Source organism: Neophocaena asiaeorientalis, unplaced genomic scaffold (genome assembly GCF_003031525.2).
Source record: "Neophocaena asiaeorientalis asiaeorientalis breed wild unplaced genomic scaffold, Neophocaena_asiaeorientalis_V1.1 scaffold598, whole genome shotgun sequence".
Lineage (NCBI taxonomy): Eukaryota > Metazoa > Chordata > Mammalia > Artiodactyla > Phocoenidae > Neophocaena > Neophocaena asiaeorientalis.
In genome coordinates, this window is record NW_020173036.1 from 2,254,729 (window position 1) to 2,274,473 (window position 19,745).

The 19,745-nt window shown below is 50.0% G+C and overlaps 1 protein-coding gene across 3 annotated transcripts; it reads right to left on the reverse strand.

The window, feature by feature from the left end:
* Positions 1–8,863: 8,863 nt before the first annotated feature.
* RGR (retinal G protein coupled receptor) lies at positions 8,864–18,394 on the reverse strand. Of its 3 annotated transcripts, none has more exons than XM_024742516.1 (7): positions 18,285–18,394; positions 16,414–16,570; positions 15,202–15,323; positions 13,411–13,564; positions 11,884–12,001; positions 9,997–10,110; positions 8,864–9,532 (listed from the first exon to the last, which is right to left on the reverse strand). In XM_024742516.1, exons 1-7 carry the CDS (start codon positions 18,361–18,363, stop codon positions 9,401–9,403), a joined length of 876 nt encoding a protein of 291 aa, XP_024598284.1. In that variant the 5' UTR covers positions 18,364–18,394; the 3' UTR covers positions 8,864–9,400. The 3 variants fall into 3 exon arrangements, with proteins under 3 accessions (XP_024598284.1, XP_024598283.1, XP_024598285.1); XM_024742515.1 differs by having other exon boundaries at positions 9,401–9,532; positions 15,202–15,338; positions 16,417–16,570; positions 18,285–18,363; XM_024742517.1 differs by lacking the exon at positions 9,997–10,110 and having other exon boundaries at positions 9,401–9,532; positions 18,285–18,363.
* Positions 18,395–19,745: the final 1,351 nt, after the last annotated feature.

Here is a 19,745-nt window from a genome sequence, read left to right on the forward strand (position 1 = left end):
CCCCGTAAACCCAGCCACCTTCCAGTCCTTTCCTCCACTTCCACTGCCATCATCACAGTCCAAGTTACCACAATATTTTCCCTGGATGTCCATAAATAGACTTTAACTGGTCCCCTGCCTCCACTCTTCCTAACAAAGACCCTTCTTTGTGCCAGAATGTCAAAATATAAACTGGATTATATTGACCTATGCTTAACCCCCTTCTGTGCCTTCCAATTACACTTAGTGTAAAGTCTAAAATCTTTAAACCGACCTGTGTGGTCTGGCCAGTGTCTCCTGCCCCAGCTTATATCATTCCTTTCCTTACATTTATTATTTCAACTCCAATGGCCTTAGAGCAACATCTCCTTTCTCATCTCATCAAAAGCACCACAACTAAAAGGGTATGACTTTCTCAAACCTCAGTGATGTTAAGGTCCATAGAGGGGTGGGGTGGAGGAGTGGAGAGCAGGCAATTCCTGTGCTAAAGATGAACGCTCCTTCCTCCAGAACCTAGAGTTAGGACTCCGTTCCTCCCAGCCCATCTCCAAATCTATCCTCCATCAACGGTGCCCCTTGGATGCTTCCACCACTGTTTGTTGCTCTGTACTCTGTCCCCTTTCTGATCAATACACAACCTAATGGATCCTGGCATTGGGCCGTGGTTTTGAAATGCCCACGGTCATGAGACCCCTCCACAAGACCACCAGAGACAAGAGTCAAAGCCAAACGGCAAGGGTCATTTATTGCAGGTTCGAACCTGGACCTCCGCGCACTCGTTGCCGGTGACGCTAAGAGGTCCCGATGGAGTTTAGTACAGCTCTTTTATAGACAGGTACAAACAAGCTCGCGACCTTCAGGGGTGGGGGGTACTGATTGGCTAACTTTTAAACAAAGACATTAGTCACTGATTGGTTAACTTTTAAACAAAGACACTAGTCACCGTCTGATTGGTTGGATGGTTGCAAAAGGGGGTTCAGCAAGCATAGTTACAGAAGCGAGAGCGGCTGGTTAAGTTTCGGTTTCCTGAGGCTTTGTTTTTCAATTAGGAATACTTAAGATGGGGCCATAGTTACAAGCAGTACAAACAGGAAGATCGATGCAATCCTAGCAGCACTACGGCCTAATGGCAGGGCATCAATTCAGTCCTATTTCTACCAAAGTAGAACATAGCCCTTCAGTTTCCTTACCAGCATTGCTTTTATGGCATGCAACCGTGGTGCAAGCATAGTGCGTGGCAAAACCATGCTACAGGTCACTAGATAATGCCCCTTACACACGCGGATATTCAGCCCCTAGCACGCCCCTTCCCTTCCATTCCCATGGGCTGTCTCTTTCCCACCTTGCTCCAGCCTTAAACATGTGGAAGATGTGAAAATTCTCATGCAAGATGTCTATTAGACATTGATTTTAAAATGACTATGAAAAAATATATTCAGATGTAGAAAAAACTTCCACTGAAGAAAGGATGGACAAATAGAGCTAGGAAGATTTTGTCAATGTAATGTAAAGCCTGTATAGAGGAAAGGAAGGCACTAGGAAGAAACATCAGCGTGTGAAGTGGGACCTTAGTGCTGAGGTGAGACATTGCTTTGGAAGGTGATTGTGAGCCAACTATATTTCAGAGACTTGAGAGCTAGGAAGAGAAGAACTTATATCACCTCCTCAGGGAAGCCTTCTTGGATGCCCCTGTAGCTTTTAACTTTCCTCTGAGCTCCTGTAGCACTTTCAATTTACACACCCTAAAACTGAGCTATATGGTTGAGATATATATTGTTCCATCATTCCTGCTGACACCCATGTTATTTTGAATCAACTTTTCTATTATAGCACTTGTAACAAATAATAATGTATGACTTTATTTTCCTGCTAGGCTGTGAACTCCTAGAGTGAAAGGATTATGTCTTATTCACCTCCTATCTTCACCTCCAGAACCAAGTCAGGTGCTTGGTAAATAGCAGGCTGCTATTGAAGGAATGAGTGACTGGACTCCAAAGAAGTAACCACCGAGGACAAGTTATTGTGCTATCTTGTGATGTTGTGGCTTTATTTCTTAATCCTAGAGAATCTTAGAAAAACTATTCTTCCATTGGTATCTACATAATTGTGAGGGTTTCTATCCCAGTTGTGTCACTTATTAATAGTGTCCTAAGGCAGTTTTTATAATCATTTAGAGCCTCAGTTTTCACATATATGCAATGTGGAAAATAATACTTAGTATCATAATACTGTGATCCTAGTATGGTTCAGAGGATTAGATGAATTGACACAAAGCAAGGTGTCAGGCATTGTTGCTCATAATTATGAGTGTTTATTCTTCCTGCCTTTCCTAGCTCCAGGGAGCCCTTTAATCACTTCCTGTTTAAATTAAGCAAAGGTTTGGCAAATGCACCTGCCAACAGCAACAGATGAATAATAGTGTCTTTAGCTCTCTAATGCCTGAGCTTCCACAAAGGCCTTCTTTGAAACCCAGGCAGGCAGAACAACCAAGATGCTCCATCCATGGGGCTCGTGCCCTGACAGAGCTATGAACAGAGGGCACCTGCTGCCTTGTGGGGTTGCCAGGTGTGAAGACAGGGACTCTGAGGCAGCTTTCCTGGGGCACTGGAGGCTTTAAACCTGGGGGCAGGTAGGAAAGCCCAGGACTTACCTAGAAAGGCAAGCAACCCACAGACTCCTAGAAAGCAAAGCAGAGATGTCATCAGACCTTCCAGGATGATGGTTCTTGGAGAAGAGGACTGGGGACAAGTTATGCTGGGATCCCTCTAATTTATTTACATCCTGGTATGGCTTTTCTCAAACAAACAAACAAAACACAAAAGCAAAAACTTCCATTTTTTTTAAACTTTGAAAACAACTGATATAATCCAAACCCCTTATTAGATGAAAATACAGACCAGAAAAATTTAGCGACCCACCCAAGGTCAGACAGGAAGGGAGCAGCAAAGCTGGAACTCCAAGGTGGGTGTTGTTCTGACTGGGAGCCCAAGGTTTCTTTTCACCTTACCTGCTGCCACCCTGTTAAGTCACCTCCCAAAGCACCTGAAAAAACATTCGAGCACGTGCTGTCTTGAATCATGTACGTATTTTCCAAGAATAGTTTATCTGGCCATAGGTATTTGGATCTGCATGGTTTGGAGGCTTAATTTAGAATCAAGGGGAAGGGGTTCAAATGCAGGCTCTGGTGTCATCAGTTAACCTGTGTGAATCTCAGTTTTTCATCAAAAAATGGGACTCCAAATCCCCTTCCTGCTTTCCTCTTTCGTTTGTTCTAAGGATCACAGAAATAAAAGACTTGAAAAATGTTTTTAATTCTAATTTTTCCCAATCCACATGTTCACTAAGGTCCTCCCTTTATTCCCGTAGTAGCAGAATACTGATGCTCATGGCTTTATTTATTTCGGAGAATCACAGGCCCTAAAATTCTCATCAGAATCCTAGAGCACTCCTTTCCTCATGCTAATTCCTGGGCTGTCAAGAGAGACTGTGCTAAGGCTGGGAGTTTGTGACTGTCCCACACCTAGAGGATGCCATGTGATGTTGCCCTGCCCAGGGCAACTCCCTTTAGCTCCTGCCCACGTTTCCAAATGCTCACTGGGCACCACCTCAGAGCTGTCTTCCCTGACCACCACTCCCAGTCACTTCCCATCTTAGCCCTCATTTATCTCCTTGCACAGCACAGTTCATAATGATCTATTTTATACACTTATTTATTGTCTTAGACTGTAAACTGCAAGTGAGGACCTTGACTGTCTTGTTTAAACGGTGTCCTGATAAAATTAGTCTAAATAAATATTTGTTTCACGAACATCCAAGAGCAGCTGAGCAGTATGAAATCCTGTAGGGAGGTGTTCCCAGAGCGCCACCCAGTGGTAGGATGAGTCATGGCATGGAGGTCAGCCGATCTCCACAACCTGATGACACACCTTGAAACTTTGGTCTGAAACATCTGGCAGGTGAGGGAGACTGAACGAACACCCCGGTCAGCTGCTGGGAAGGGAGAGCCAGGCAACGGGGACCAGGGATCATAGTGTGATGCCCTGACCAAACACACTACAGCTTCGGCCGCCTTGGCTTCACTTGGGAGCTTGTTAGAAATGCAGAATCTCAGCCCCACCTGAGACTTGCTGAATCAGAACGTGCACTTAACAATGATTCGTGCGCACTTGATGGCTTGAGAAGCCCGGCTCTCTACCTCCTGCATCTGAATGGCCAGCACTGATACCCAAAAATCTGGGCTGAGAGTCAGGAGTCATGTTTCCCCATGTACTGTACGGCCTTAAGGAGTATGTTTAACCTCTTTATGCCTTTGTCTCTCCATCAGTTACAAGACCTGACCCTGTTCTCTTGTAAATGATATCATGGTGATAAAACAAAAAGCCTTAGGCTGAAACTCTACTGCTGGGTCCATGATCTTTGGGATTTGGGGAATTAGTAAGAGAAAGATGAGAGCAAGCCATAGGACTAGATGGGGGTGAGTAACAAAGAAATAGACTTCTAGGGCTTCCCTGGTGGTGCAGTGGTTAAGAATCCTCCTGCCAATGCAGGGAACACGGGTTCGAGCCCTGGTCCGGGAAGATCCCACATGCCGCGGAGCAACTAAGCCTGTGTGCCACAAGTACTGAGCCTGCACTCTAGAGCCTGTGAGCCACAACTACTGAGCCCGCATGCCACAACTACTGAAGCCCACACACGTAGAACATCCAAGAGCTGCTAACAAGCTCACCTAGACAGCAAAGGACTTGCATGTGTTTTGACAGCTGCGAAAGGAAGGGCAGCTGGGCAGAGCCCATGCTCCACAACAAGAGAAGCCACTGCAGTGAGAAGTCCACGCACACTGCAACAAAGAGTAGCCCCCGCTCTCCCCAACTAGAGAAAGCCTGTGCATAGCAATGAAGACCCAATGCAGCCAAAAATAAATAAATAAATAAAAAATTTTTAAAAAAGGAAATAGACTTATATAGAGAGATGTGTATACATATGTGTGTGTGGATATAGATATATAATATATTCATATAAAACAGCAAATAATAGCCTCAGAGATGACTCAGTAAATCTCAGCTAAATCACTCTTCACAGAATGAGCGTCCATAACCCCCACCCCTAGTCAATGGTTCTTAATCCTGGCTGCACAATAGAATCATCTGAGAGCTTTTAAAAGCCTCAAGCCCCGCCAGCCCTTCAGACCAATTACATCAGAGTCTCTGTGGGAGGGACCAGACTTCACAGTCTGTAAATCTCCGCTGTGCTTTTCAAGCTTTAAGATGCATACAGATGATCTGGGGGTCATTTAAAAAGCACATTTGGATTCGGGAGGTCTGGGGTTGGGGCCTGGGAATCTACATATCTAACAAGCACTCAGATGCTTCTGGTCCAGGGACCACTTTGAATGGCCAGGCCCCAAGATGCTTCAAAGGTGCAGACAAGTTTGAGAATATGTTTTTGAGGATGTTGTGGGGAATTAAATGAGGTTGTAGATGTGACACATGTTGCATATAATTGTCACTCAATCATCATAATTTTCCTGTTCACCCCTTTCTTGAGTGAGTAATAGTAAAATTCAGGGGATAGCAAGGAATAGTCGATAAGGTGGGACTCTAATATTTATTGAACACCCACTACGCACTATGTGCTTTAAAATATGCCACCCCAATGAGGCCATTTTAGTGGGAGCAGAACAAAATCAGAGATAAGAAACTTGCTCAAACTTGGTCACACATTGAATAAAAGGCTAATCCTAGATTCATGCCAGGTCTTTCCAATACCCACACCTAAGTGCTTTCCAAGCTGTCACGTTGCCTCTCACCTAGACAGCAAAGGACTTGCATGTGTTTTGACAGCTGCGAAAGGAAGGGCAGCTGGGCAGAGCCGACCTTGCAGGGAGACAGTGGAGGCCATTGTAGCAGCAGCTGCAGGGATGTGTGGAGTCAGGGCCAGGGAGCAGCTTAAGAGGGGAGCAGCAAGTTACCTCAACCAAGAGGACAGGAGGATTTAGGGATTGTGATTTTGGCCTTCACCCAGGGCTTTTCCAGGACTTGTTACCTTAGAAATGTTACCATCACCAAAAGCCATTTACTGCACCTCTGCAGAGGCTCGGGCTGTTTCTCTGGGTACGGTCCCTGCAATGCCCTTATGTCCCACATCCCATAGTTTACTGTGTGTTCCCACATGTAATATCAGCATAAGGTGCTCTCACCTCCACTTTCCAGATGAATAATCCAAGTCAGAAAAATTCAGGGACTGCCCCAACTTCTCATGATTAGACAGAGGCAGAAGCCAGACCAGACGTCCTAACCAGATCCTATTCATGGGAAGACTTTGGAGGTTTACATCTGGCAGAACTTTCAATGACTCTTCTGTAGGCAGAGAAAAGGGGAGCTGTATAGGGCCCTCTGGGAGTCCTCTGGACAGTGGGCGTGCAATTCCGTGCCCTTCAAGGAGAGATGTGGAATCACATCATTATTTGGAGTGGAAAACAACTAGACATCAGGCTTCTGTAGCAAGAGCAGAAAAGAATGCTTGTCTGGGATCCTGCAGGAATCTATAATTCACCCCAGTAGCCTTGTGAGGAACCTCCAGGCTCTTCAAAAGACACCTCCGGGACTGGAGACCCAGGTTGAATTAATTTATCATTGAGTTAGCGCTGCCACCCTGTGGTAGAAACTAGGCACCGCGTCATCCTTATCTTCCAGGTAAGGACTTCTGCCTAGCACGCTGTTGCTTTCCCCCTCTTTCTTCTCTCTTCATTTAGCTTATATGACAGGACAAATAGTAATGATATTACTGAGATGGGAAAAATAATCCAGGAGACAGTTTTGTTGGAGGGAGAATGAGCCTGTATTTCAACAAATTGAATTAACTGTGTCTCTAACAGGGAAAACAGCAGAAATCCTTTCAATTTCATGGCAAGGGGAAAGATATAAATAAATTAGGTCTACTACTTTGCTATTGAATGTAGAAAATTTGTAAAATCCTTTTACTTTTAATAGAAAATATAGACGTAGTTTAGGCCATAATTAATTTATGTTTCCTTTTTTTCTAATCAATCAGGCACACAGTCCCTCCTCTTCCCAGGAAAATTGTCCCAGTGGGGATCTTGGGTAGGAGACCAGGGATTGTACATTCCTTTACCTCAGAGACGACTTGCTACTTTATTTGTAACCTTAATTCAAGTCCATTCGTCAATAGGCAGAGTCATCCTTCCCAGCAAGAAGATTGGAGGGGGGGAGGGATGGGGATAGTATTCTACTGTACTTATATTTCTTTTAATAAGAGCTTAAATAAACTCTGAAATCAATGGATCTTAGAATGTAGGCATTCTTAGGAAGCAAATTTTGTGTCTTTTAAATTGGGCTTTATACAATCCCACGGTTCTGCAGAAGTGGCACCTTGATGAGTCTCCCTAAACCCATTCCCTGAGTGAGATGCAGGGGTATGAGTGGGTGGACTTGGGGCTTCTGAACAAACAGCTTCAGGTGGGGCTCTGGTCGTTCCCCACCGGGTGCTGTCATCCCCTCCCATCTCCTGCCGACCCAGCCCAGGGTGGAGATGCCCCAAGCCCACCTTCCCCTCTCCAGACAGACTTGGGCATACAGGGCTCGAGCTGACGCTGTCCTTGGCCACATCCGGCCAACCTGTCTTCCTCCCTTCCTCTCTGAGCACCAGCGGGGGCTTGATCTGTTTGGGGACATGGGCCACTCTTGCTGGGTGTCTTCAGCCTCATCTAACCTTCCAGCCCTTCTCTCTTGGAGTCTGGGGCTCATCTCCCCTCTTCTCAATGTGTTTCCTCATCCCTCCTTAAGGATTTAGTGTTTCTAATGGGGACATAAAGGGTGGGTCCCCAATAAAGACCATTTAAAGGTCCACGGGCTGTGGAGGCAGAGTCAGCATCTCTGAGCCGCAGCATCCATCACTTTCCTGGTGACCCACTCCGTCTGTGTGTGAGCCCGGCTCAGGTCCCAGGTTTCCCCACCCCATCCCCACTCCAGGGCCGAAGACAAGGACTCTGCGTGGACGCTGGAGTGAGGCCGGGTGGCATCTCGGCCTCCACAGTGCCTGGCACAGGGCGTGGTCTAGGAAACAGTGCTGTGTGAAGGCTGCGTTCCCCTCCCACCCCACAAGGTTTTGCAAACTGACTGAAATGGCCTCTGCTTTGTGCAGACTTCTTGGGAGTTAGATGTTTCTGTGGCCTGATTTTCTGCATCTGCAAAACCAAGAGGCATGTCCTGGTCTGCAGGGACCCCAGATGCTGTTCTCCTGGCCACCCGCGCCCACCCCCGACGTGGCCCCTCCTCCCCTCAGCTCCACGGGATTGGCTTTCAGACTTGCTGCCTCCGCGGTGCCTGGGGCAGCTGTCCCTCCATCATCAGACCTTCTGAAGAGCCCTCAGTCACCCTCCACCCATCTCCATTTCCCTCTAGGGCCATGGGTCTCACCCAGGCCTGTGCACATGCTGTGCCTTGTCCCTGAAGCGCTGGCTCTGTGGGAGGAGCAGAGGGACATCCAGGGATGGGAACCCCAGCGTTAGTGTCTCAAACTCAGATGCCCGCGGGCTCTGCAGGGAAACACACGAGCTGTAACTGATGGCAGAGCACGTACCCTGGGCAAAGGGCAAAGCCACCTCGCGTCTCAAACGGTCACCATGGAGCCTCCCCTGGGGCTGGTGGGGCCTCATCTTCAGATGTCTGGAGTTCTGAATAAATTGTCCTGAGTTTTTAAATGTCGGCAACTAAGCAACGTACAGCTAGCTGTCTTGACTGGTGGGTGCTGGCGGCTACTCTCGGTGAGCAGTTCGCATGTGCCTGGTAACATTCTGGGCCTTTCTGCACAGTCAAGTCACCATTACTGTCGTCACACCTCACAAGTTGGGAAACAAATGCCCAGAAAGAGTAAGTCACCTGCAAAGATCACGATTTAATAAGTGGTATTTGAACGCTGGCAGCCTGGGTTGAGCTCCCACAAACAAACCTGGGGCTTTCACCCCTTTCTATGTAAGTTTCTGAGTCCTAACAGCTGTTCTAATGAGCAGCAGCTTCTATGTGCGTGGTGAGTACACACTATCATGTTCAAGTCTCACGACAGACCTGAGGTGCATATTAACATCCTTATGTTATGGGTCAGGAAGCTGAGTTCAGAGAGCATGACTTTCCCAAGATCTCTCAGCCTCCGTGGGGACCGCTATGACCAACACTCAGGTCTGTCTGGCTCCAAAGTCCCGGCTCCTTCCACGCAGCTTGGTTTCTCTCTGAATCCCCGGTGTCCAGCCTCGGGCCAGGCTCAACAGGGCCATTGGGGATGGTGGGTGCGTGTCTGGAGCTTGGCTCCTGAGGGTGCTGGACAGGACTCCCGGGCAGCCTCCTGCGAGAGGCTCAGTCCAGGGTGGCCAGGGTGGGCCTGGGTCTGAGCAGCGCCCTGGAGAGGTTCACTGCTCTCGGTCCCGCTCTCTTTTCTGCGGCGAGAGGCACTGCCAGATTCCCCTGTGCACCATCTCACTGCCCAGAGCATAGTTGATGGCGTTGACCGTGGGCACAGCCTTGGCAATGAGAGCGGGCACCTGTTGTGACAGAAAAGTCCAGGAGAGAAGTTTCAGAGCCTCTGCTCCTCTCTCTGGTCCCAACTGGTGACTGCAGTCCCCCATGCTCACCCCGACATCCCCCCAGCCACCAAGCATCTGTCCTTATCTTGATTCTGCAACCTCTAAGCCTTCTCTGACTATGACATACGTTGGTGGATGATGCATGGAATCACAATCCTCTGGGCACCAATCTCAGCCCCTGGTCCCAGAGGGTACGTGGCACCATCTGGCTGGCTGTCCCTGTCATCTCACATGAGGCCTAGGCCATCTTGAGCAGTGGCCCTGCGTGACCAGGGGACAAGCTAACACCCAGTGAGTTATGAATGTTCAAAGGAAAAGAGAAAGAGAGAGCTTATCTTGGAGACCAGAAAGCCAGAAAGAGAGATGGGGTGAAACAGAGGCACAAAAATGGGGAGAGCTTTGGGGACTGGCGGTGTCTGTACCATTTGCAGCTTGGGGGAGATGGAGGTCACATCCGCAACGGCTGCGTACAGATATAGGAGAGCGTAGGGGCCCCAGCCGAGCAGCAGCGTCCTGGCTGGCAGAACGGTGTTCACCTGGGGAGACATGGGTAAAGGAGGGAGGCATCGACTTGCTCTAGGTGGTCGGCAGCCCCGTGAGGTCCAGGAACCAGGTAGGCACTCGGCAGGGCTGTGGGAAGATGCTGAGCCTGTGGGGGAACCTGGGACCAGATGAATCTCTCTTCTGTTTAAGATGCCTGACCCTAGGCCTCTCGTTCAAGCTTACTTGACCTCAGCTGCCTTGTCTGTAAAGTGGCCTGACTGGCCTGGAGGCCGGGACTGGCGTGGATAATGAGCTTCCTTCCTGGTCTGTGTTCTGAGAAACCAGGGGCTCTGTGAATGTGAATGTGTGCGTAAGGGTCCCCAAGCTGCGCTGCCCTCACAACTCAGCCCCAGAACCAGCTGGCCATCAGTAGCTGCAGCCAACTTGCAGGTCAACCAGTCCTGGGTTCAAAGGGGCCGCTTTCCGCCGTGTGAGATAGAATCAAGCAGCAGGCGATGTGGTACCACATGTGGCCACAGGAGCGCACACGACTTGCGCTCTAATTTCAGGGTGGAACTTGCTAAATTCCAGCTCCCCACATACATTCAGAGGTTAAAATCCTGACGCCAAAAATCAGTGCCTATTTTCTTATTGACCATGTCGCCTTTTAACGAAGAATGTGACTTAAGCTCAAAGGCGTGGCGACCTCTGCTGATGTTACTGAAACGGATGGTTTAAAGTCAACCCGGAAAAATCCGTGTGGCAGCCTTGTCTCCTGGCCGATTGAACCTCCAATAAAATGTGGCGACTTTGAGCACCCAGGCAGGGCTAGGGGAGGGCAGAGCGAGGAGGACAACCGTGGAGGCGGTGATGAGCGGGAAAGCACCGGCACAGCCCTCGCCCTCCTTCTGTGACCAGGGGAACCTGGGTCCACAGCTAAAATCGATTTGCACAGTGCTTTTCCAATTCAAAGAAAAAAAAATGTGGCAGATTGTAGCAGAGAGTGCTTTCTTTATGCGCTACGATTGCCCACTTGAGTGGTGGAGTCCCAGACCTGGGTTTGATCCAACTCTGCTATTACTAATCGCATGGCTTTTGAGTTGTTTAGCTAATAACCCCTTTCAGCCTCAAATTTCTAATCTGTGACCTAGGGACAGTTAAAACCTTCCTTCCTCGGGGAGTGGGTGCAAAAATGAAATGACATAATGCACATAAAGTAACATTAGTACCTGGGTTTTTTGGTTTGTTTTGTTTCTGAGTTTTTGGTACTTCTTATGACTCATCTGCTAGAGACTGTTCAGTTGATAAAGTTAAAGGAAAATCGTGGCAAGAGAATATTAATGCAGAAATTGAGAAATGACCAGGAGGGCTTATTTTGAAGCATTGTTTTTCTTGGACAAATGTGCTTTCAGGTGTGGTTTTATGTTGTGGGTAACAGCCTGTGCCTGTGATTCAATGAAACATCTTGAAGCAATTTACAAGTAGCATTTAAAATGCATGTAATTTTGTGCCAACCCTCACATTCTTGGCAAGGAGCAAGTGTAACAGCAAGGATGGTGTCCGGTAGGGCGCCCTGGCTCTCAGAGTTATGGGGTCTGGGTAAGTCTGAGCAGTTCTGATACTTCCTCCCAGGTCTTGGTGATCCCCAGCAATGGGGAAGGTGTGTTTCTGCCCTAACACCCCATATGCTCAATGTACGAAAGCTGGATTTCTTTCCTGGTCGTTGAAAACACAGAGAACCCCTGGTTGTTGTCACATCATTCATGTTCCCTGGTGTCCCTGAGAGGGACAGAGAGATTTCTGCTGCTCTAGGTGTTGATCCTTACCGGAGGACGGCCAGTCTTCCCGAGTTTCTGCTCCATGAGCCGATAGGATATGACTGTGATGAAGAGGGGCAGGAGGAAGTTGAAAAAGGCCATGGTGAAGAGGAAGCTGGTGAAGTTTCTGCAGACAGAGGGGATGGAGGAGTCAGGATTGCCTCTCAGAGATGATCAGCTACCCTAGAAAGCCCACCAGACTTTGCTCTAGACAGTCAGGTGCACGGAACTGCTCCCATCAGATGCGTTTTCAGAGTGTGGGTGCTCCCAAGTCCCAGCTGAACTCCCCTCAGAACCAGAGAGCTACTAGGTCCTCCTGGAACCTGCCTTTAGGAGCCAGGGAGCTGGAATGAGGGATAGTCCTCCTTTAACTTGCTGTTGGGCGGTTCAGGTGCTCAGCCCTGCTCTCTGTATGTGCCCCAAGCATAGAGAACGGGACACTTTAGTTTGGGAAACGTGTTTCCCAAATAGAGATGTCAGTGGACCAGGAGGAAGGCTCATCCAAGGAGTGTTCCTGGCATAGGGATTTGGAAGGACCCTGTGGATGAGACTGGACGTTGTATCACTGAAGAAATCATTGAAGGGACCAGAGAAGAGCCTGGGGTCCCAGGTAGTGGTCACGGGGAGGCAAGAGGGCTGCCCAGAAGCAGGTGGGAGTTACAGGGAGGTAGGCTGCCATTCTGTGAAGGGGAGACCATGTCACCTGGGTGCTGTCCACTAAGGAGGAGTGGGAAGGAGGGCTGCCAGAAGGACTGGACACCACCTGCGGAAATACCTGCAGGGAATGCCCTGAAGGGCATTAGACAAGACCCAGGGTTCTCCAGTGGGTTTGACCAGGGAAGAGGGTCATCAACGCAGGTGCTTTATGAGTAAACATGAATAAACATGTAAAGCAGATGAATGCAGTGTGGCTCTAGTGGAAGCAAGAGGGGGGCTGAAGCCCATGTGGTCCCTCCCCAAGGCAGCCCCTAGAGGGAGCTCTGGACACCCCAGAGCCAGGTCGACCTGGCAGTATACTAGATGTGTGGCCCACAATGGTAGGCTCCATCATGCATTTATTCTTATCTCTCCAGGGCTTGGCTCACAGCAGACGCTCAAGGAATTCAGAGAACTGAACTCTATGCCAAGGAGGTCCCTTCCAATGCAAAGACCTTAACATTCTTTGACGCTATCGAACCAAGGGTATGGCTCCCTTTAGAAGTTGGTAAGTCAGAGCTGGGACATCTGACTGTACTGAAGGTGGCAAAGGGGTCATGGGGCTCAGTGAATGTTATAACCAACAGAAGCCAATAGCTCCCCGGATAGGACTCCTTCTGGGGCCCAACTCTGCACCCCAATTTGCATAACATTCCCATCACTTGGCCAGTCTTTGGAATGGGCTTTCCTTAGTGGGTATCACGACTAGGGAGTTGAGATTGTTTGGCAAATGCTGACATGTCCCCATTTGGATTTTCAGCTGACACTGCTAGCAGTCCTACAGACTCAAAGCCAACACTCCCATGGAAAGGAGCCTCGAAGCCGCTCCCCTCCCCTCACCTGTCCCTCCTGGAATAGTCCAGGGTGCAGCATGTCCCCAGCGGCTCACGGTCATAGTGTCCCCAGCCCAGGAGGGGCAGTGTTGCCCAGAAGGCGGAAGACAGCCACACAAAGAAAACCAGGGAGACGGCCGTGTTCCAATCCAGTCGGCTGCCTGCATGGGACACAGGAGGAGGGTGGTTGAGAGGAGGAGATAGCTTGGCAGAGTGAAAAATAATGGATGCTATGGTCATGCAGAATGTCCCTAACTGCTGGCTCCCATGCTTAATAGCGCAGTGCCTCGGGCGATTAAGGGTTTCTCTGAGCCTCAGTTTTCTCCTTCACAAAGTGGGAATGATACTCCCTGCTTCAGACGATTGTTATGAAGAATAAAAGAGATAATTTTTATTATAACACCCCCCACTTCCCTCTTCCCTGTTTTCGTGCTGCCCGCCTGTGCCCTCCAGCACGGGAAGGGCTTTGATCCAGAGGCCCATGGGACAGGGATTAACTGCTCTATATTAAGGCCGAGAGAAGGTGTGCATTCACGTGTGCACATGTGAGAGAGCATGTGTGTGTGTGTGCACGCATGCATGATGGTCTGAGGGAGCTTTGGGGACAGGGCTGGGGTAGAAGTGGGGGGAGAGGAGCTCCAGGGTCAGATGGGGTGTGAGGGGCTCAGATAGGAGTTAGGATAAGAACAAAGGCTTTTTTCTTTTTTTTGGCCTGGACAGAGGCATGTGACTTTGTGGAGGGCAGGGGGCCATGTGTGTCTGTGGCCAGGGCAGATCTGCGATTCCAAAGGGGAAGTGCTCAGGTCTTGAGGTCATGCTAGCTATGGACCCCAGAGTAGCCTCTGTGCCAGGCAAATCCACAGCTCCAGGACTCAGAGCCCAGGAGACAAAGGGAGAGACTCCCTCTGGAGGCATCCAGGCCATGCCCAATCCCAGTTCTGCCCCTATAGCTGTGTGACTCGGGGCAAGCTACTCAACTTCTCTGAGCCTCTGCTTCCCAGTCTGCAAGCTGGAGGTTTGCTGTGAGTGGTAACTGAGCCACGGCCCCCCAGATACATGTTTATGTATCTCTGTGGTGAGTGTTATTCTAAATGGTCTATGGGTGAACATGTTTTTTTACTTTAATGTGTATTATAGTTATAAGGACACTAAAGTTGTGATTTCACAGATATTTTTTAGAATGAGACTAAAGCAGGTGTTTAAATTTTTTAAAATGGGTCACTTTTAAGAAAAAAAATAACACAGCAGGTGGTACACTAATATGGATAATTATGAAGATGGAATTTGACAATACAACTTGAAAAATCTGGAGCTAGACTCATTTTCATGAAGCCTTCGCATGACAGAGGCTCCATGGAAGTGTGGGGTGCGAAGGCACATGCCCAGTTTTACACACACACACACACACACACACACACACACACGCACATGCCTCCTCTCTGCCTCCCAACAGTGCCTGTCTTCAAGGGTATTTTCTGTATCCAGGATCTCATTTGATTTTCAAAATAAAACTGTGAGGTAGGTTATAAAAATCATCCTACAGAGAAGGAGACTAAGTTCACAGAGGACCCCTGACTTGCCTGAGGCTGTAGTGGGGGCACAGGCAGCCTTCCCAGCACGTGCCTCAACACCTCTCCCGCACTCTCCCCACCCCTCCTTTCCTGAGTGCCCACACCCCACGCTCATGGTCACCTACACCCACCCACAGTTCCCTGAACTGGGAAACACTGAGCAGACCTTCTCCCTGATCACCCTCAGTAGGTGGATGTCCCCCAACTGTGGGAACCCGAAGACATACGGGTGCAGTAGTGGTGATAGCGCCCCCAGGCGATGGCTGCACTGCTGCAGATGCTGGCCAACACTGTTGCAAAGCCCTGGAAGCCGTGAACCTGGCATCCTTCTGAGCCATAGGGCCAGCGCCTGTGGGAGACACGGGGCACCAGTGACCCCTCCCCCCGTCCCTGTCTTCCTCCCTCACCTGCTCAGCAGCAGCTTGGAAGGCACTTTTAGCTCCTTAGAAAAGGGCTTTAGTATCTGTTTTTCCTATGAGGAAACTGGGGCCTTAGAGATCGAGCCGCTGGGGTGAAGGGGTGGAGCCTGATACCGACTCTCCAGGCTCAGGGTCCGTCACGGCACCTCTGTTGGACCGAAGGGTCTCCCTGGTGATCAGATGCCTGCATCACAGGAAATGGAACAACCTGGTTGGGAGGAGAGCTTGTGCCTGAGGCTCAGAGGGGAAAAGGTACTGAGCCAATGTCACACAGCAGATGAAGATGAAGACAGGGGGTAGATCCCAGGCCTCCCAACTCCCGGCCTCATGGGCCAAGCAAGGTGGAAGCTTCAGTTGTCCCTCCCCAGCCCTGGGAAGGGGTAGGAGGAGAACAAGGCAAGGAATCCTCACTGATTCAGACCCTACAGACTGGTCAGCTCTGAGTGTTCATAGGAGGGCAGCGGTGGGGTGGGGGTGGGGCTCTAGCTTTCACAGGAATGTTCCGTCTGCTTAAGAAAACAATCCGGTAAACACCTTCTGAGGCCACTTTGGAAGACCCTGGTTTGCACATAAGGTCTTAGACACTTGTCAAAATCCTGTTTGCTTTCACAAACACTTATTTATGGCTTCCTAGGTGCCAAGCATTGTTTTACATTATTTACAAATAATAAGTCAATACTTCCAACAACCATATGGGTTAGGTAATAATATACAATTTACAGGAGAAGCCGAGAGATAGAAATAATGAAGTCAGGATTCCAACCTAGGCAGCCTGGTTGCAGAGCCCACGCTCTTAATCCCCGCAGTCAGCCAGCTCTGATGGTCAGGTCCGAGCAACTCCTGCGTTCCAGAAATCGGCTGGGGTTCTACAGGGATAGTCTGGAATTCGGATTTAACCTAGTTCAGTCTGCCCACCCTCTCCCCTATAGTCTTCTACAGGTAGGCAGAATGTCTCTGGCTTGCTGCCCAGTGCCCAGAGGTCAGGCCCCAGAGCCCAGGGACTGCGGAAGGGGCAGGTACCGGAGGAGGCTGGACGTGGCGGCCATGAGGGCATTCAGGCTAATCCCACTGTCCGACAGCGCCAAGCTCAGCACCAGCAGGTGGCTGGGAGTCCGCAGCTCCGGGTTCTTGCAGAAACAGAGGATGGTCAGGCTATTGAGGCTGAGGCCGGAGAGAGCTGAAAGGAAGGGGAGAGCTGGCTCCGGGGCTGCAGAGGCCCTCCTGGGCTCAGAATGAGGGGCCATGGGGTGGCTGGGGCCTCAGCAGCCTCCCCTGAAACCCTCAGCATCCATCTCAGTGCAGCTCACCAAGCCCCTACACAGTGGGCTGGCCCTCAGGTACCGAAAGCCACGAGATGTACACCCTGCCCTCTACCAACGCACGGTCTGATGGGAAGACAGACAAGGAAGAAGTCCGCTAAAGTGCAGCACGGTTTGTGCCAGAACAATTACAGTCATGGACAGCCACTGAGCACTTATCACGTGCCCGGCAGGGTGTTGCACACTTTATGTGGGTCCTCCCAGTCAGTCTTCACCTGGACACCGTCCTCCCCACTTACTGCAGAGAGGCCGAGGCTCAGAGATGCTGGCCAACTTGCCCTAAGTATGCAGCTAGGAAGTGGCGGAGCTGGGACTGGAAATCAGGGTTTTCAAATTCCAGAATACCTTCTCCAAGGGCTCTGGAACAACGTCAGGGAGAGCGCTGGCTAAGGGATGGCAACGTAGAACTGGGAGCTTCCCAGGACACCAGGCAGTGAGGTGAGCTTGAAGGGAGTGGTCTCCAGTGGTAGACAGACCTGATCTTGAACTTCGGCTTTATCACTCATTTGCCACCCCTTATGCCCCCTGCACCTGGGCTTCTCCCGTCTAAAGAGGAATGGGGAAGGATCCTGCATTCAAACTGTGAGCGTCCACTAGGAGGACAAGTGTGGAAGAGCATTCTAAAAAGAGGGAACAGCACATGCAAAACCATAAAGCTGTAAACTTTCAAGGCATGTTTGAAGACCTAGAGAGATGTTAGACTGTAGGGTTCCCAGTGGAGAGGAAAAGGGGCTTCGGCCACCAGACGATGACATCCAGGGTCTCTGGGACCAGCCTAGTGGCTGCGGCTCCCTCTCCACTGTCAGTTCTTGTTGGGTGAGAAAATGTGTTGATTATTTCTCTGGATCTGCTTTGAACAAGGGCTGCATCCCCCATCAACCTAGTCTTGGGCTGGCCCAACTCCAGCGCCTACTGGCCCAGCTCTGGCCTCAGTGAGCATCTTAGGGACTCTGGATTGAAGCTGGCACCTCATGGACCCAGGTCACCCCTAGAGCAGAAGACCTTAGGGCCAAGGGAATGGAGATGGTGCAAGTAATGTGGGGCTGGAGAGGAAGGGAATAAATGAACTGAAAACCCGGGGTGTCTATCTAGGCTAGCACTTTATGCCCTGATCCCATCTAACCTTTGCCACCACCCACTTGGCATGTCAGGGCACCAAGGGTCAGAGAGCTCAAGTGTCTTGGTTTCAGTGACACAGACAGCAAGTGGCAGAGCTGTCTGCCTCCAGAGCCTACCAGGGGCCTGATATTATATGAGATTCTTAGCAGGACTTCCAGGGAGTGGATTCAACTTTCTCTTGGCTGCAGAGACATGAAAAGCCCTGGTTCTTGGTCATGCCCTGGGCAGACGTCCCCTTCTCAAAGTTCCTCCCTCCCTGAGCCTGACCAGCTTCTCTCTCTTGGCTTCCCAGCCTGCGTGCTGCATCCCGCAGGTGCAGCCATCGGAAGACCCCATGGGTCCGGGCACAGAGGAGTAGGGTTTGCGGACCTCTCCTTGCCAGCTTTGCAGCTGCGGCCTGGGTTCTGGGACCCGGCCGAGTTCCTGCTCCACCCCGGCTCCTGCCTGGCTCACCTTCCACCAGCAGCACCGTTCCCACTGCCAGGACTTCCAGCTCCCCGAAGCCGGTGGGCAGGGTCCCGGACTCTGCCATTCTCTCTGCCTTTCTCCCCGCTGACCCAGCTCTTCTCTGGCTCCCCCAACCCAGGCGCCTCTGTTATAAAGGGCCATTCCACGTGCTGGCACATGCAGGTTATTATGCTAGACATTGAGCTCCTTTTTGCTGCCTTCCCTGGCCCCTCCAAATCGTCCTCTTGGCCGGGGCAGAAGGAACCCATTCACCAGTTAGACAGTGCCGCCTTTGTGAAGGAGTCCTGCCTCATTCATTTCGGCTCCATCGGATTAAGGACCTGGAATCCAAATGGTGTATGGCTGAAAGCTAAATTAGAAGAGAGTTGCATAACGAAGGGAGGGATGGGGGGCAGAAGGGGGGATTTGAGCTGCAGCTGAGCCTGAGAACGGGTCAGGAGCCTGGCCCTTCCATGTTTTCAGGTGCTGACAAGCCTAGCACCTGTGTGCATGTGTGTGCACGTATGTGTGTGTGTCCACCTGCTCATGTGTGTGTTCTCACAAGCAATGGGGAAAGAATGCTGGTTGGAAAGTCATTTGCTGTCATAGAAAGAGCTCCAACTGGGACTAGAGACTGGTTCTGGTTCTGCATTAACCATTAACTAGCTATGTCCCTGGGGCGGGACCACTGGGGTCATCTCAGTTGCCTCTTTTGCAAAGTAAGCATCTTTGCCCCTGGCCTGTGTGAGTCTTGGTCAGAAGAATACATGTTGGATATAGCCTGTGGGGCTGCATTTCCTGTCTCCCATAGAGCACTTAAGGTATGCAAGCGCAAGCATCTCCCAAGGCACTGGATTGGGACAGAGGGGCTTCTGTCTTCTTGTAAGTGGCCCATGACCCACTAAGAGTTGTGCCTTCTATAAATGAGGGACTGCTACAAGTTATACACTGGCTTATAGTGACAGTTACGTCAAGAAACACTATTCCTGGGAATTCTCTGGGGGTCCAGTGGTTAGGATTCTTCGCTTTCACTGCCAAGACCTAGGTTCAATCCCTGGTCAGGGAACTAAGATCCGACCAGCTGCACAGCGCAGCTAAAAAAAACAAGAAAAGGAAAAAAAAAAGAAACACTAATCCAGAACAACTTAATTCATTTTCAGGTAAAGAAACCAAGGCTCAGAGTGCTACCGTTACTGAACACAAGCTCATGTGCCTGATGCTGTGAGGCTAAACAAACGTAAACGTCAGTTTGAAGCAGAGAAAGGTTTATTGCAGGCCATGCAAGGAGAAGGAGTGGCTCGTGCCCCAGAAAACGCGAACTCCCCGAAGGGTTTCAGCAAAGCATTTTTAAAGGCAAGGTGAGGGAGGGGCATGGTTGGTGGTTGCAGACTTCTTGGTGTCAGATCCTTTGTTCTTGCAGCTGTCCACCTATGTCAGGCCACAATGTTCTTGAAAACCTTCAACAAG

Excerpts from the sequence above, each read along its gene's own strand:
- RGR (XM_024742515.1), bottom strand. The coding sequence starts at position 18,363 with ATGGCAGAGTCCGGGACCCTGCCCACCGGCTTCGGGGAGCTGGAAGTC. Across the intron at positions 16,571-18,284 it reads AACGGTGCTGCTGGTGGAAG|CTCTCTCCGGCCTCAGCCTC; the intron begins GTGAGCCAGGCA and ends CCTTCCTTTCAG. Across the intron at positions 13,565-15,201 it reads CTATCACCACTACTGCACCC|GCAGCCGACTGGATTGGAAC; the intron begins GTATGTCTTCGG and ends TGTCCCATGCAG.